The 18,797-nt window shown below is 39.5% G+C and overlaps 1 protein-coding gene across 1 annotated transcript in view; it reads right to left on the bottom strand.

Moving 5' to 3' along the window:
• Positions 1–18,797, bottom strand: part of FBN2 (fibrillin 2) — a 238,268-nt gene that overhangs the window by 137,896 nt on the left and 81,575 nt on the right. The window contains exon 7 of the mRNA XM_075178804.1: positions 8,306–8,431. Coding sequence (XP_075034905.1) covers positions 8,306–8,431 — 126 coding nt within the window. The remainder of the gene's footprint in view (positions 1–8,305; positions 8,432–18,797) is intronic.

The raw sequence follows: 18,797 nt of genomic DNA, 5'->3' as shown, positions 1-18,797 counted from the left end.
GCTGGATTACATTCTTCATATTTTTATTTTGTTATGCTTGTATAGATATTTTTTTAGTAAAATGTATCGTCTTTTAATCCGTTATATAATTATCAAAGTCTTTAGCCTTGATAACGCTCTCAATTGAAATGCACAACGAACATCTTGGAGGTCGGATCCCTCATAGTGTATTATTGAAATTAAATACAAGTCACCAGAAGCATCGTGCAAAGCTCTAATACATCTGTTCTGTTAACCAGGGGAACTATTAGAGGACAGACATAGTGCATTCAGAAAATAGAAGCACTAATTATTTACAGCTATAAGACACTAGTGAGGAAATCTGGGTTAGTGCAGTAGCAGACAGATACTGAATGCCAGAATAATAGGGATGGAATAGATCTGCAAATAAGTGACGTGTACCTAGAAGAGTCAATGATTAGAAGTCCTGATAATAGGAACTTAATTGATATATAACCCACGACTGTGGGATGACGTTTATTTGAATTATTAAGGCTCAGTTTGTAAATATGGTTATATAATATAACGAGATATGTGGTTGTATAAAGTGTAGAAAAGACACAGCTAAATCTGACATTATTTCACCATACATGAGAAACACATTGTCTAATGTGTCTAATATAATTGTCTAATATAACTGTCAAACAACTGTAACTAAAAGATTTACTGAGAAAATCGGAGGAATAACAAATTTATTTTTATGAATAATTGTAGTTGGAAATAGTTGCAAATAAGGGAACCTCTTATAAATGAATGGTTTAATATGAATCATTACTTAAGGGTATTAAGGAATTCTAAATGTACCCCATGGGAAATCTGAAACTGATAATTGGGAAATAAACTGTACATCTCATGTGTGCTGATGTCTTTACACATATAATCCATCAAAGATTGAAAATAAGGTGCATTAAATACCAGATTATTAAATTATAGATTAATTAAGAGCCACACATGTGTCGATTGGGATAGTCAATATAGAACAAAACATATGTAATAAACATAAAAGATATATAGAATTGACATTATTATTATTTTCTGATTATTTTTTTTTGCTCCTTTGGGGATAGGATATGGAAATGAATCATGCCAGCAAAGGACTACATTAAACTAATGACATATTCACTGTGGGGCTCATGTTAAGTTGAATGCAAATTGCATTTTAAGGGTATAATGCGCTTTTTTTACTTCTGCGTAAACCCACAAATACTAATTCCGAAGCTAGTGTTTTGTGCGTATGCTCAGATGTAAAAAAGCGTACTATGCGCCAAAAACGCATTTTGTGTTCCACTTAGCATGAGCCCCTGTTAGAGATTAGTACATGTTACATGGTGCACTGCAGAAGGTATAACCATCTATTTTGCTTGTCTTGCTGTTGGACAATATATATTAGAGGGTAGAAGAAGTGGCACACAAAATTTTGTTACATTTAGGGGTAAATTGCGGAAATAAAATGAATAGATTGGGGTAAGACAGTTTTATATGACCTAAGAAAGAAGATACAATTTATTTAAGGTCTGAGGCAGATTGGATACTTAAACTATATATTTCAACTTGACAAAATGAATCCAGCACCCTGGAACAAAGTTTGGGCAGTAAAATTGACTTTGTGTACCCAGAAATAGAACATATCTGTTACAAATGAAGTTGTTATAATCTCTTTTCCCTGAACACTTAACAAATTTCATCTGTGAGGATGCAGAATTTCTGGCATTAATAAAGTGACATATTTACTTATACACCAGTTCTGTTTGCTGAGCACTGGCTCGGACCACACTTGATGAATGCATGCACCAGCTCTGACTCACTAATGGCCAGACACATTGCAGTTCATTTAAGGGAATATGAATATAAAATACAAGCTGTTCCTTTGCAAAAGAGAGTTTAATAATATTACTTACACATATCAATAATACAATAATTGATTTGAAGTTTATTGTTATAATTATTATTATTATTATTAACCTTTATTTATAGGGCCGCAGTGCCGTACAGAGGGAAAATAAGACAGCACATGGTATAACAGTACGATACAGTAAACAAATAACACTACAACTCTCAACTGTGGTGTAAGGGCTGTGCTGTGCCTGTACCCATTAGCGTGGGCACAACTAACAGGTTTAGAGCCACTGAAAGGGGTGCACAAACAATGGAGGAGTGGAGTCAATGGGCAGAGAGCCCAAGGAGGATGTGCGCGGTGTAGCTGGGGAGTAAAGGTTATAGGTAATGAGAACAGGAGGGTAGAGGGCCCTGCTCATTAGAGCTTACCCTCTAAAGGAAAAGTGATAGACAAACGGTTGATCCATGGGGGTGAGCCAATGTAATGGGATCAGAGGGCAAGAAGCAAGAGTCTGTACAGCGCTGCGGAATCAGTGGCGCTATATAAATAAATGGTGATAATGGTGATGATGATGATGATGATGATGGGAGAGATGGAGGATGAAAGAGGGTGAGGTATATTACATGGTGAATTTGTTAAGTGGAAGACTGGTAGACTTTTCTAAACAGGTGGGTTTTTAATGACCGTTTTAAGCTATACTGGCTAAGAGAAAGTCTGATAGAACAAGGGAGATCATTCCAGTGGTTGGGGGCAGCACGGTAGAGATCTTGGATAAGGGAGTGAGATGTGGTTACCAGAGGTTATGAAAGGCGGTGGGCATTGGCCGACCAGAGAGGGCGGGAGGGAGTATGTATGGTGATGAGGTTGGAGATGTAGGGAGCAGTGAAGTTGGAGAGGGCCTTGTACGTGAGGGTGAGGAGTTTGAAGAGGATTCTGTAGGAGAAGGGGAGCCAGTGTAAGGTTTAGCAGAGAAAGGAGACAGATGTGAAGCAGAGAGAGAGGAAAATAAGTCTAGCTGCAGCATTAAGTATAGATTAAACATGAACTGTTATTTTTCCTGGGCAATTTTTTTCAACACCCTTATTGCTGAGAGGAAGTTGCTCCTTTGCTATGTAGAAAATTCCTGGAAACTAGGATTGCATAAAAAGTGGAGTTATACCACCAGCATATTCCATAACGCCTTGCAATTGGGAACAAACACATTAATGGTATAATAGGTTCTAGGTTCATGAAGATGTATAATAGCACATATCCCTGAAGAAGCCCATACTCTTTTGAGGGGCGAAACCAGTTGAATTAACGTTATATTTTTCAACTTTCAACACCAGCTTTGGCAGTATCCCATACTCAACAACAGGAGCTGTCACTATCATTCAAACATTGCTCGCATACACGCACGCTGCAACCACAACACGGCTTCATCACCAGTGGGCGAACACCGAGGTCAGACAGCTTTGGAAACTAGACGTCTCCGAGGGGACGCATGAGTGAGCAGAACCACCCGCATTCGGGGAGGGAAGGAGTGCCTGGACTATAGGAGAGGAGCGTCACTTCTCTACAAGCAACATCTTTTCAAAAATGTGAGTTATTGGACAAGTTTGACTTTAACAGTGTATGTATGGAACTATACATTAGTGAACCATTCTCAATTATCTTAATATACTTTGCATCATTCACTGGACGGACCTACTTTTGCATAGATATAAATTGCGTATCTGCACTTCATTTTTATGTGACTATTTTTATTTTTCTTGAACTACTTTAATTCACTACTCGCAGCCAACATCCTGCAGTATTACCAGCGTCTCAATTCATTGCTGCTTATGCATGTCATACCTCTGTATGATATTCTGCTCAGAACTTTTATTATTGATGTCACAGTGATACCTATCACATTAAAGTTTATTTATCTGTAACATACCTGCCATTATGCATCTTCATGTGCCCTAGAACCTATTATACCATATTCTAATAACCTTGAGAGGGTGGGAACTTCCCCTATCATCATATAGGCTCTACTTAATGGCTGCACTTACATTTAGTAGGAAGCGGGGTTTCTCCCACTACCATTGTTATCCCACAAACACATTAATAAAACAATACTGGATAATACAGACACAAAGAGAAGTAAGAGGACCCTGCTTACAAACTAAAGGACTGTGGAGACCACATGTCCAAGAGGATTCATTGAAATCATCTAGGCAGATTGTTGCAACCAAAACACAGTTTATTCCGTAGATGGCAATACAGACATGTGGACATGCAGTTAAAAAGTTCTGTAACAAGGAATGGGAGCAGATAATGAGTGTGGAGGAGAGATGAAGATCTTGTGCAGAACGGAGGTCTCGAGTTGGCAAATTTTTTGAGACAAGTGAAGAGATGTATCTTGGTGCAGTATAGTTTATGGCCTTGTGTGTGGAGACTGACAAAGTGATCAGCAGTGGAAGAACGATTTGCAAGGAAAATCAATCCAGCTGCTGCATGCAAAATAGATTGTAGAGGTGAGAGTCTGGGGAAGACCAGTAAGGATGTATTGCAATAGTCAACACGGAAGATGAATGAAGTGAATGAAAGTGTCCACGCCCCCTTATGGCTGCCCAGTGCTATAAAGTGCTACACTGCCCATTGGATATCTCCCTTCCCCCTAACATTCTCACCCGGGACTGTTCAGCTGAAATTTAGAGGTATGCAGGTAAGTCATGTAGCTAATTTTACGCGAATAAAAAGCAGGAAACAAGTATAGATTATAGATTATTTCATTTTTTATATTATATAAACAAATTTAATACATACACATACCCTTATCTTTACACACAACTGTTGGTTTCATTTATTTACCACACCGACATGCCTTCCCCACATGAAATATACATCTGCACTACACTATGCTGCAAGTAGTATTTTGCCCTTAAGGATCTTAAATCCCAAAAATTATTAGTATGCCATATTTTGGATGAAAATGATTGGTTGTTTTCATAATTTCATGAGCCTCCTTAGTGAAATCTTAAATTAATAGATATTATGAAATGTTGTGAAAAAATACCTATATTTGATGTTAATAGAACAAAATGGAACAAAATGTAAGAATAAATGATTTTTCCACCAATGCAAGAGTGCATATATTGACCACATTAGAGGGAAACACATAATAATAACACATTAATGAAAACACATATTATCGCATTTTCACAAGCATAGTTCATCTCTTTCATATAGCCTCCTTGGATATCATCTGTGGGCCTGATTTATAAGGGAAAGTAAAGCAAAAAAATGAGTAACTTTGAAGCTTGACAAAATGATGTTGCATTGGAGGGGGAGGTAAATTTAAAGTGTGAGGACAGATTTACAATTGGGGTAGAGCATGTCCTAGATCAACTTTTAACGTCAGTGAAAAAATAAAGCTATCAAGTATTTTCGTCCTACATAAAAAAACAGCCAGTATTTTCCTTATGTGCAAAATAATAAACTCATTTGCACCCTTTGCATTGCAACATGGTTTTGCCAAGGTTCAAAGTTAATAATTTTTTTGCTCTACTTTCCCTAATGAATAAGGCCCTCTATGTGGAAGGTGGAAGGATTTGCACCCAAACGTGGAGACTTTAATAATGTCTTCATTTCAGGAGTAGCCACCATAGGAGTCGGATAATAGTATCCCTTCAGTGCTGAGGATGATTGGGACTCGTCCTTAGCACACAGGAGGTTGAAAGACATTAAAACTATACTTAAATATCCCCCACAACTATCTCTTATTGGTGGTCAATGTCCCTCTTTCAAATAAAATGCCCCTTTAATAGTTATTTACTGGTGATCACCAGACAATAATTCCCTACACTACAGAGAGCATTAAGAAGTCCAGAGAGTGTGGGGGGTGGGGGTTAAAATGCCCACATCTATCCCATACTGGCTTCATCTCAGGAATACCCTCATTTGATGCGGTAGGTTGTCTAGTTTTCAAAATGGTATGTTTAGTTGGACTGTTCATATTGTTTCTACACATGTTGTGCGTTTTATTCAAGATGTGCAAACTAGCAAACAAAATATTGGCCATTTCACATGTAGATTTTATTATAAAAAAACTATGGACCTCATTTAGAGTCAGACGCAAAGTCTGTTTAAGAAGTGTAGGAGTGGGAGTGTGCCACAGCTTGGTAGTGTATTACGAGTGGCAAGCAACCCCAGTTACATCCCACTCGTAATACCCTATTGAGCTGCGAGCAGTTCCTGCAGCTAGCTAACACTTGCGTCACCTAATTCCTGCCGCACAACTTTAGCCCTGTTTTTTGACATGTGTTGCGCCTGCGCCTCACTGCGACTAGGATGTAATTACATGGTCACACCTTCACAAATCCGTGATCCTCCCATTCTCTCGTAGTGAGGCGCAGGCTGTCGCAAGTGTTAATTACGTCCAAGATGCAGGTGGATATGGTGCTTGCTGCACATGCGTGGTAATGTTTTTTTGCTGGATGCGCCTAAAATGGACTTTGCGTTCGACTCTAAATGAGGTCCTATGTGTAGAATCCTGACTTTTGCTGTTTTGGAAAGGTGGATTGATGCCAAAGCAAGAGCCAGAATGTATTTCTTTCTGGTGTTTAGAAAAAAAAATACACACATTTAGTTCTATTTCACTTTCTTTTTCAATAAAAATGTATTTGTTGCTTAACACTGGTAGTTGAATATCTTATTAATATAAAGTGCAATCATAAATTGGTACATAATTAAAAGTGGAGGAAGACATGGAAAAAAAATTAGAAATTGTGTTTCGTTTGCTTTGTTTTGGGGGTTACTGTAGAAAATAGATTTGAAATTTGTAACTGTCTATATCGAGTGAAGAACCTCTCAAGTCCAGGAGGGAGGTTATATACTATTCATAACTCATTTTTTATGGATGATTGAAGACTTAAATTATAAAACAATTACACAATCCATGATAAAATCAGTATAATTCTTATCAATATGATGGTGTTATTAATATCCTTATTTTGAGTTTAGATATGATCGCATGATGCAGAGGAGTTTCTAGTCTATACCTAGGTAGAGAACAAGTGTAACAAGCTGCACCAAATGTATCAAGCCTGTGGGGAATCAGTGTGACAAGCTGTACTAAATACACAAGTACTTGGAATGCTGATGTAACTGTTAGACTGTAATGATAATGTTATGAGAATGATTTTGATGTTTCTTGATAGAAATGTAAATAATATTGGATAGTATGTCTTTATTGTTATGAATTCATTTGCATGTATACCTTGTTATATATTGTTTTTTAGAATAAATAAATATATCTCTTCTTTTGGTAGCAATATCCAAAAGAACAAACTGTGAAGCATTTCATTATAACATCAGACCTTTTTCTATATTTTTGTATTATATTTTTATTTGTATTCTAATTCATTGATATACATGTATATATATATATATATATATATTTTAAATAACAAAAAGTATTATAAACATCAAGCGCTCACATGAAATCTTAGAATAGAGACTCTTTCTTCACAATACAGATAGACAGGAATTCTCTGGGTTTCAGGAAAAACTACAATAAACTCAGAGACAAGAATATTTAGTGTAGTATGTCACTTATCAAATGAAACCAGGGAAGGGCTCGACTCAGCATTCTATTAGGAACATTTTAAAGGAAAAAAAATGCAGGTGGCTCAGTGACCCAGCTCAAGGTAGCCTACTATGGGACCGGCCCAAGGGGCAAATACCTCGCTGCCCCCTAGCCCAGCCTGCTCCTGGATGAAACTCATGTAAAAAAAAAAAAATCCCAGTGAGTGTCAAAATGCAGAAAGAAAGAACCCTCTTCCAAGGATTGGATACAATCATTACTACATCTTTTCCTCCATGTGACAATCTTGTGGATATTCACTCTTAGGATATATGCTTACAGACACAAGGTGAGTAATGGTCTCATCAATAGCACCACAGTAGTCTTATGGGTTTCCAAGTGCCTTCAGACCTTACATCATTTACAAAGAAGACACAAGATAGAAAGCATCTAGTGCATTATCTCTCTATTCCAACATGTAAATAACAATGCCCAATCTACTCATATTAAAAACATCATAAGAGATTCCTTCAATGGTTAACAATAAAATACCCATATCAGAAAGTCTCTGGTATGGTTATTTTATTGCCGGAAATCGACGAGTTGACAGCTAAAATTTAAAGCGGCACTGCCTTGTAAAGGCAAGTTTCCTTTACAAGGCAGCAGCCGCTTTGAATTTTAGCTGTCAACTCGACGATTTCCGGCGACTTAAAGAAACCGGAGTATGATACATTTACCTCCAGGTGTGTGAAAAATAATTCAGTGTCCATCTTCCATCTTCCATGCCTGTACCTGGCATTTTCTAAAGCTCAGGTGTTTATGAGCATTTCTCTACAATCCCCTTCTATTGAATGGAGAAGCATTTTACACTAAAAATAAAATGTACAATTTAACGTAACCTAAAATTGGTTAATTACCTTCACATTTCTGTGTTGTTTCACTCTGCTTATAACCGAGAGGACACCTGCACTCATAAGAACCATCTGTGTTAATGCAGTTTCCTCCTTGGCACAATCCTGGGATAGCTTGGCATTCATCAACATCTGGAATGTAAGGAAAATAATTGTGTAAGGAAATAACAGCATGGATACTGTATGACAGAAAAGAAATAACAAAAAATAAGAGAACCATATAAATGCCTATATAGATTGCCAACTCTAATACTTTTGCTCATTTGTATGAGGGGCAGACATCATTTTAGTCATAGTACTTGTTATACAAATGTATTTTGACGTGTGTTGAATTTTGTGAAATTATTTGGCAAACGTTATTGTAGTAATTTAGACATATGAAAGTAGGGGATATGGCGAAAAGCAGAACAGTCTGGAACATTGTGGAATAGCGTGGACGCGAGTAATTATGTCCTTTTTAACTATGGGAAACATAGAAATGCCTGAGTTACACAGTCTGGCCTAAAAAGTTGGCTTGCTTAAATAAGCCATATAACACGATTTTTCCCACTTCAAAGGAACACAGCCTGCAAATGACAAAAAAAAAGAAGTGGAACCTTAAACATGATGCAAAGTGGAAATTTTTAAATTTCACTCCCCTGAATTTTAACAGTCTAATCTGGGCAGAGGTGTAACTACAATTTACCTGATTCTACAGCCAAATGTTGTAGGAATCCCTATGGCCCTTCAGTCTCCATCCTAATGTTACACCAACCCCATTTAAATCTCTATCCAAAGGCATCATTCAATACTGCAATAAGGTAAAGACATTATTACCAATCAGTCATAGTTGCTATATATTCCTTTAGTTGCTGTTTGAATAAATGAATATGTAGCCAGACTGATTGAGTCGCATGAACTACTTTCTATGTCTAGTGTCACCATACTCTCACACATTAGTGAGTGGGCAGAGCTTATGTATCCCAATCTTTGTTCTTCACTCTGACAAACACTGAATTACCCTGTGAGGTTGAAATAATTTTTCAGGATCTGTAACCAGGAACTGAATAAATACTAGTATATGGGTGTTATGACTAACTGCTCGTGTAGATAATCTACTACAATCAGACTGGTAAAGATCTTCACTTATAGCAGCCGCCTTTCCCATAGAACTGGTTTGTTCGGCGGTAGTCAGATGCCCCCAGGACTTAGCTCTATAGTAGTATCGACAAGAAGCAGGTTGTGGGTCCGTAGCAAGAAGGAATACCGAAAAACAGGCAAAAAGGTCAGGACAGGCTGAAAACGTGGAAAACCAAGATAAAAGCAAAGGTCAAGGGGCACAGGAGTTCTAGCGGGATCCAGGGAAAAGCCACAGGCCACAACGGGAGAATAGAACAGGAATAACAGGATATTCACAATAACAGGAAAGCACTTTCTGCAGAACAGGAGTGCTATAGCCGGCAGGGAGGTTAAGCCCGCCCTACCAACAACAACAGACAGGGTGGCATAGGCAGTCCATCCTGTCACAGCTATGACCAAGAATGACCAGATATTTTTCCAGTTCTAATAGTGAAAAAGCGCAGGCGCAATTTTCTCATTTACATCACGGCTAATTTAATCTCCCCATTATCTCATTGTCAGAATAAAACTTTAATGTTTTCATTAATATAGTGATCTTACAAATTACTTTGAAATTCCTATGAAAATATATCTGTACAGTAATCATCATCATCATCACCATTTATTTAGCGCTGAACAGAGAACTCATTCACATCAGTCCCTGCCCCATTGGAACTTACAGTCTAAATTCCCTAGCATACACACACACAGACAGACAGACAGACACAATTGACCTACCAGTATGTTTTTGGAGTGTGAGGAAACCGGAGCACCTGGAGGAAACCCACGCAAACACAGGGAGAACATACAAACTCCACACAGATAAGGCCATGGTCGGGAATTAAACGCATGACCCCAGCGCTGTGAAGCAGAAGTGCTAGCCACTTAGCTACCGTGCTGCCCAGTAATGTAAAATGGTAACTTATCATTATAGGGGCAGGACGGTGGAATCATGAGTTCGATTCCCAACCATTTGGTTAATTGGCTGCAATCAAATTTACCCTAATCTGTCTATCTGTGTGTTAGCGAATTTAGACTGTAAGCTCCATTGGGATAGGGACTGATATGAGTACAGCGCTGTGGAATTAGTGGTAATATATAAATGATGAATATCTGAGCAAATATATTCAGTCCTGTACACTATATTAACAGTATTTTGTACCATTTGCAATACTAATAGACACACACTTAAGGGGCTTTCCAAGTGCCCGGAACCCAGAGCCCATGGAATCTGAGTCAACATTGACAAATGAGATGAGGCACTTCCAATGAAGAAATCTATACTACTAATTGGAAGATGAATATAATTCCTCAACCAACCAAAATACTATTATTATCCATATATGGTCAGTTGAATATGACTCAAAGTTCAATCACTATGTGATCTGTACATCCCATTTTTGTTTAGAAGACACTGACGCTTTGTGGTTTCTCACTTAAATGGGAAACTAATAATTACTTGATTTGGTTACGATTCCTTTTTTGTCATATATATTAGGTTTTTAGCCTGACCTATTTTGGTTACATTTTTCCAACTTTACAGAAGGGAATATCTATTCGCCTATACACCTCTGTGATAGCCACAATAGTTTTTTGCTTGACAATGAGGGCTTTTTAGATATTTGGGTATTTACTACACTGTTTGACACCAGTTTGTCTATATAAGTTTGTGAATTTTACATTTGATGTTTGGCATCCCTTGACAAAGGTTATCAGCGGCACATGGTCAGGTTTCTGATTGCATCACTGCTTAGTATATACCACATGATTATGCTATATATATATATATATATATATATATATATATAAATATAAATATGAGGATGCACTCAGTTCACAAATTCATAATAGTTCAATAAAAACTTAAAGAGCTGTGCATAGTACATAAATCAAAAAACAGGATCCATAGTTGTTCAGCAGATGAACAGATCAGCCCCAGCAGTGAGAAAGTACAAAATTGAATAGAAAAAATAGAGAAATACATTACAATAACATGCCCTGCCCTATGATTATTACAGCTCTGTTGCTTTTATCAGGAGGCTTTCATCATGGGTACCTGATAAAAGCAACCTAGCTGAAATGAGAATTTCTTACTGCTGGCGCTGGTCTGTTCTTCTGTTGAAAAACTATGGATTATATCTATCTATCTATCTATCTATCTATCTATCTATCTATCTATCTATCTATCTAGAATTCAAAATCAATCATCTGCTCCATTAAAACACTGACTTTTGTCTTACTAATCATACCACCACTAAGGTTTGGTTGACGAATAACACTATTACTCAGGAGGCCTTTGATGCTCCCTGCTTATCTAAACTAATCTCTCGCAATTTATTTTAATAAAACTGACAAACCAAATGATCTCCCCTAACCCACAATTGTCATAAGCCAAATTATCTCCTCTGTTTCAGCTATGTAGTGTTCACATCTGCCTAAAAAGTCAAGATACAATTTATTAAAGTTGACTCTAGACCATACAGTCATGGCCAAAAGGTTGGAGAATGACACAAGTATTGGTTTTCACAAAATTTGCTGCTTCAGTGTTTTTAGACCCATTTGTCAGATGTTGCTATGGTATACACAGTAAGTAAAATTACAAGCATTTGCTAAGTGTCAAAGGCTTTTATTGACACTTACATTAAGTTTATGCAAAGAGTCAATATTTGCAGCGCTGACCCTTCTTTTTGAAGATCTCTGCAATTCGCCCTGACATACTTTCAATCAACTTCTGGGCCACATACTGAATGATTGCCGCCCATTCTTGACTAATCAATGCTTGGAAATTGTCAGAATTAAGGTCTGGGGAGTGTCCTACCATGGACCCAAAATTTAGATTTTTGATGGCCGAATCACTTAGTTATCACTTTTGCCTTATGGCAAGGTGCTCCATAATGCTGGAAAAGGCATTGTTCGTCACCAAACTGTTCTTGTATAGTTGGGAGAAGTTGCTCTTGGAGGATGTTTTGGTAGCATTCTTTATTCATGGTTGTGTTCTTTCGCAGAAGCAACCCTACACATGAATGGTCTCAGGATACTTTACTGTTGACATGACACAGGACTGATGGTAGCGCTCACCTTTCCTTCTTCGGACACGAGTTTTTCCATATACCCCAAACAATCTGAAAGGGGATTTTTTCTGGCCTTCTTGACACCAGGCCATCCCCCAAAAGTCTTCGGCTCACTGTGCGTGCAGATGCACTCATACCTGTCTGCTGCCATTTCTGAGAAAGCTCTGCACTGGTGGTGCCCTGATCCTGCAGCTGAGTCAACTTTAGGAGACGGTCCTTGCGCTTGCTGGACATTCTTGGGCACCCTGAAGCCTTCTCCACAACTATTGAACCTTGCTCCTTGAAATTCTTGATTATCCAATAAATGGTTGATTTAGGTGCAATCATACTAGCAGCAATATCCAATATCCAGCAGCAATATTTGTGCAAAGCAATGATGACTGCATGTGTTTCCTTGCAGACATCTATGGTTAACAGTGGAAGAATAATAATTTCAAGCACCATCCTCATATTAAAGTTTCCAGTCTGTTATACTAACTCAATTAGCATGACAGATTGATCTCCAGCCTTGTCCTCGTCAACACTCTCACTTGTGTTAATGAGAAAATCACTGACCTGATGTCAGCTGGTCCTTTTGTGGTAGTGCTAAAATGCAGAAGAAATGTTGTTTTTAGGATAAAGTTCATTGTCATGGAAAAGAGGGACTTTGAAATTAATTGCAATTCATTTGATTACTCATCATAACATTCTGGATAATATGCAAATTGCTATCATAAAAACTGAGGCAGCAGACTTTGTGAAAAATAATATATGTGTCATTCGCAAAACTTTTGGCCATGACTGTACATCTGCTATTTGGTCACTTCATGAGTTGAAGCAGGAACTTCAGTTTTGGCTACTGGTGTAGACTTCTTGCCCTCTGAAAAAAAAGACAGCTAACATCATCATCCCAAATGTTGCTGCTAGGGATCTACTCTTCTTGACACTTACTTCCAATGTTCTCTTTTGCAAACTGTAGTACTAGATGCCAAGAGATAACTGTGGCTTTAGTGCCCTACAGGCTTCATCTTGATGGTGGCCTTGCCACTCTTGCTTGCCATCTGTAACAGATACTGGATTCTACTACTACTAATTTTGATTAGCGCTGGCTTACCTGAGGCGCGGAGTCTAACGATCTCCCCGGTGTTCACCAAGAACCGCCGCAAGGTGGGGTGGGCTTTGCTGCCAGGAGTCGCAGGTCATGGTCCTCAGGTTCACCCCAAGATGTAGTGCAGCGGAGTGGAGCAGAAGATGCGGAGTCAGACAAGCCGGTTCGGTGCACAGGAATGGAGTCAGGCAGAATCAGGAGGCAACTCGGAGTGAAACAAGCCGGGGTCGGTACACGGGTCACAAGAACAGAGGGATGGTCAGCAAGCCGGGTCGGTACACAGGGGTTGGAGAGCCAGGATAGTCTAACAGGCAGAAATCAGCACACAGGAAGACACAGGAGACTGGAAGACACAGCAATCCACGAAGCACAGGAGCCAGGAACAGAAAGTGAACTTGTTGCTCTGACAAGGCTGCAGTGTCCAGGTGAGCTTAATATAGTCTGTGGATAGTAAAAGCCGCCTCCCAGCCACGATCATGTGACCACCCAAACCAGAAAGTGCTGCTGTACACAGAGACAGGAAATCAGCAGCAGAAAGCAAGTAAGTTTGTGACACTATCTTCTTAAGGTGATATTTTGCCACAGACCAGAAGTTGCAACATCCTTTAGCCTTCTTCCTGGTCCTGGCCTGCTCTCACCTTGTCTTTTTTTAATGGGTATTGGATCAAGGCACTCTTCTCTCTCCCTTGTGGTGACCTCACCCTATATTCTCTAAGGGCTTCTTCCATTCTATTACCCCAGGGTATAAGCTCTGGCTGGTTAAGGGAAACTTCAAACAATATAAGAGATTTCCTTCTTCCACTCAAACCCTCAGTTTATGTTGGCAAGCCCCCAACATTGAGGCAGCAGATGTCGTACCTGCAGACCTAACCATAGCTTGTGAGCCGCATTCCACACTTCCATTGAAGAGCTATTATAGTACCCACTCCAGATCATTCTTTTAGGTGGGAAATTCAAACCTGCTTAGTATTTGAACAGGACCTGAACACTGGTTCAGTGTCAAAGCAACAGGTTATTTACCCTAGTGTCTGGCTCCATTTGGATTGTACCATCCTCTTAGCGTTATTCTTTGTCTCCTTGTGCTTGCCTCCTGACCATACTTTTGATAATTGTCTGGTACCACTACTGTCTGCTCGTGTTACTGACCTCGGATTGTTGACCCCTCTTACTGGACCTCCTTCTGTTCCTCTTTGCCCAACATGTACCAGATGTCATGATTCTGGGTCTTAGCCCTGTTTACGCCACTCAGCATTATCATATTATCATACACGGCCATCCTGTCAGAGTACAGCATTCCAAATCCTAGGACAAAGCATGACTTCCGTCTGCTGCACTGGAGGCTGCCATTTTGGGTGAGACATTTTGCTACATCCTGCTATTCTGACCACCTGACTTCGTCCACCAATTAGCTCCATCTGCTGACTATAAAAAGCACTTTATACTCTCAACAAATTGCCAGTGCAACACTTTCCTAGGTCCTGGTTCTAGCTTGCTACTGTTGATGTTTGCTGCTTCATTCTACCAGCTGCTGTACAGACTTCAACTATTAACCTTTTGTGTGAATTCAGCTTCATTCTGCCTGCTGCTGTACAGACTTCAGCCATTAACCCTTCATGTGGATTCAGTATCATTCTATCTGCTGCTGTACAAATTCCAGCTGTCACCCCTTATGTGGATCCAGCTCTCTTCAACCTATTCCTTTGTCTCACCTACTGGCTATTTGGGGTAGTAGGTTACTGCTCTGAGTCTTCCAACTTTTGGAGCCATCTCAGTCACTCTGGGTGCCGGCTTTCAGTTCCAGAATTTATGCAGGTTCTGAGTTGCCTGGTGCCAGTTCCAGGCTTATCCAGTTCAGGAGGTTGTCACCCCTGATAATCCGCTGCCTGAGTTCTGAGCCTTCCAAGTCCCAGTTTTGGTACTATAATCTTCTGAGTTTCTGGATCCTTGGTGGTACTGAGTGTCTGGCGTGGGTTCCGTCCCTCTGTTTCTAAGACCAGGTTTCAGTCCACCAGATCCATATTCCAGTCCGGAGTCCAGTCCAGCATTTCTCATCCTGACATCTGCTATACACAAATAAAGCACATCCTCCCTCTATGAGCAAGACCTTCATCCGGCCTCCTAGTTTCCACTTCATCCCTGCCACAGCTAGTCAACAAGGGTCCCAAGACGGATCCCAGAAACCCTATTGCTGTGACACCAGACCATGGATTGCTGACTTTGCTATCTACACCTCCACTCCAGTGACCATCTTAACCATCATGCCTGGGGTCCGCGACCTTTGAGTTCTCAGCAGCAAAGTCCACACCACCTTGCAGCAGTTCTTTATGAAAACTGGGGAGCTCATTAGACTCCTCGCCTCAGTTTCAACAGCCTAACTTTGACTGATAACAGATCTATGACATATCTACCTCGGGCGTGACATCACTACGACTAAAGCTACCGGCTAACCTGCTTCAGAACCTCTCTGTCCTCTCTTTTTAATTTTTGCAGAATGTGTTGAATAATGGAACCTGCAAACAACAAGCAATTGTCTAACTTGAGCCAACAAGACTTCAACCTCATGCAAGGTGTGAGCGGGACCCGTGTCAGACTCCCTGCTGTTGTCGTGACCCATCAGTTAGCTCCAGCCTGGTCCTAGTCTTTCTAAGAATTCACAATAGTGCAAGATTTTATAAAGGGAAGATTTATTAGATTCTATGCCACTCTGGCCTGTTGTGGTTTAAGTGGAAAAAATTAAACAGGCAGAGATGGACTAAAAAAAGAGAGATTACATTTCTGCAATGGTTAATGATTATTTTTGCATTATAATTGTAATATATACAGCTTTGATGCATGTGTTCTGTGTCCTGTAGTGATGAAAGTTATTGCCACAATCCAAATAAATACGGATGTGTATATGGCAGTGCCACAGGAATTTATAAATAGAATATCTTAAGTATATGCAATTTATGAAGCATATGGGCATCATTTTCTCAGTGGCGTATTGGATTGACTGACAAGTATCAAACAGCATTACACAGTGAAATATGGGGCTCTCTGTTGCCTCCTGCTCTCTCCCGCCTTCATAGTTTATTGATCAACAGCAGATGCCCGGCAGTCACAGTAGATTTATAGAAGATGTGGTGTTATTATATATAAAATGAAGGCTTTGAAGATTCATTTTGCAAGCCTCTACCATCTCTTTGTGTACTAATACTCTTAATATTTTTTTTACAAAAAAATAGGCTGAACTTGCCTTTCATACTTGACAAAATACTTTAAAATAGATGTTTAAGCTACATCACACTCATGACCTTTGCTTAACATAAATCTTACTATTCTACCATAATTTGCATTTAACAAAAATGTTTAACACTATTGTGCCTGTGATGTACCCTGTGGTCTGCAAAGCACATTAAAGCTGCTTTACCACCTAATCGCTAAATTTTACTCCTCTGCCCCTTTCCCTGCCGTGTATTGTTCCCATGTCTCCTCAGTTTCTGAAAACTTAGAAATTACAAAACATTTAAGCTCACTACTTTAAAATAAATTCAGAGGATGTGTGGGCAGGAGATTGTGGCTTCTGATTAGTCCTCCCGCTCACACCCCCTCCATAGCATCGCATATCTCCAGTTTGCTTGTGAGACAAACCATGGAGCCCTGGGAAAACGGCTGCATGGGGCACAGGTAGGAAGGAGCAAGAAAATATTTGGATATTTGGTGCTAATGCCACTTCAAAAGACAACCTAATCTAAAACTAAGTGACTTAGTGGGCCTGATTCAAGTCCAGACGAATGCTTGCATAGCGTAGTTTGCATAGTGTAGCTTGTGCGATTCAGTGTGCCCAGAAATGGAAAGCGTCAAAGACCACAATAGCATCTAATTCCTATCTGTACTCATCTGGCACATGACGATTTATGGCTTGAGAGACAGATTAGGGGAATGAAGGGGTGGACTAGCCCATGTGCATTAAGGGCGTGTTAACGCAGATGTGACCAATTCAAGTCCTACATTTATCATAAATATGCTTGTTTTCAGCCATATCTTTAACCCTTGCTACAGGGCAAATGTAAATGCCAGATGATGGTAATGGCCCAGTCTTTGATTAAAAATTACATGTATGCGTCTCATAGAACGACTGTATACGTTTAAGATTTATTTTCAAACCGCATTGTATGCACTGTAAGCATTGAAGAGTTAATTATTTAGTTGTTTAATGTCAAATAATGTATCAAATAAATAAAATGGATTCTATTTAAATAACTTTTTCAAAACTTATTTGATTTCAATAGGAGTGAAACTATGCACAATTTGCATGTTCTTTTTAAACACATATATTATGGCCAATTTGCATTTAAACTTGAATCAGGCCCTGTATCTCTCCTTGTTAGCTCCGGCTTTGGCGTGGGTGTGGCATGAATGCACAGGTGTACAGAATATAGAAACCGATCAGATTCTAGCTATCATTTATTTAGTACATTGTACAAAATGACAGCTAGAATCTAATTGGTTGCTATAGGCAACATCTCCACTTTTTCAAACCCGCAGTTTAGTAAACCTAGCCCTTAGCCTCTTCAAATGACAGTATCTTTCAAACATAGGGCTTCCTCTCTTCCTTACCATGGGGACTCTTTCCCACAGTATGGGGGCACTTTCCAAAGAGGCTCACATACAATGGGACCTCCTCCCCTAAAATTGCAAGAAGCCAGAGTCTTAAACTGACACTAGTCCCCACGTGAGTCTCCTATAGGCGAAATTGGTGCTTAAACCATGCTGTTGAGCTCTGCCCCTTCTCACGTCAACACACCTATCTTTAGCAAAGCCTGCGGTTCGTCTCTTTTCCAGTATCCCCCAGTGACCTCGCTTGGCATTACCAGAGGTCGAGGCCACACAGTAACGCTGGCAGCATTACACACCATAAAAAAAATCATGTGTACAGTCATGGCCAAAGTTTGGAGAATTTCACAAATATTATTTTCCACAAAATCTGCTGCATCAGTATTTATGATGGCAATTTGCATATACTCTAGAATGTCATGAAGAGTGATAAGATGAATTGCAATTAATTTCAGTCCCAAAGTCCCTCTTTGCCATGACAATGAACTTTATCCCAAAAACAACATTTCCACTTCATTTCAGCTCTGCCACAAAAGGACCAACTGACATCAGGTCAGTGCTTATTTCATTAACACAGGTAGGAGTGTTGACGAGAACAAGGCTGGAGATCACTCTGTCATGTGATTGAATTAGAATAACAGACTGG

The sequence above is a fragment of the Mixophyes fleayi genome, chromosome 1 (assembly GCF_038048845.1).
Source record: "Mixophyes fleayi isolate aMixFle1 chromosome 1, aMixFle1.hap1, whole genome shotgun sequence".
Classification (NCBI taxonomy): domain Eukaryota; kingdom Metazoa; phylum Chordata; class Amphibia; order Anura; family Limnodynastidae; genus Mixophyes; species Mixophyes fleayi.
This window is presented reverse-complemented; position numbering and strand designations above follow the sequence as displayed.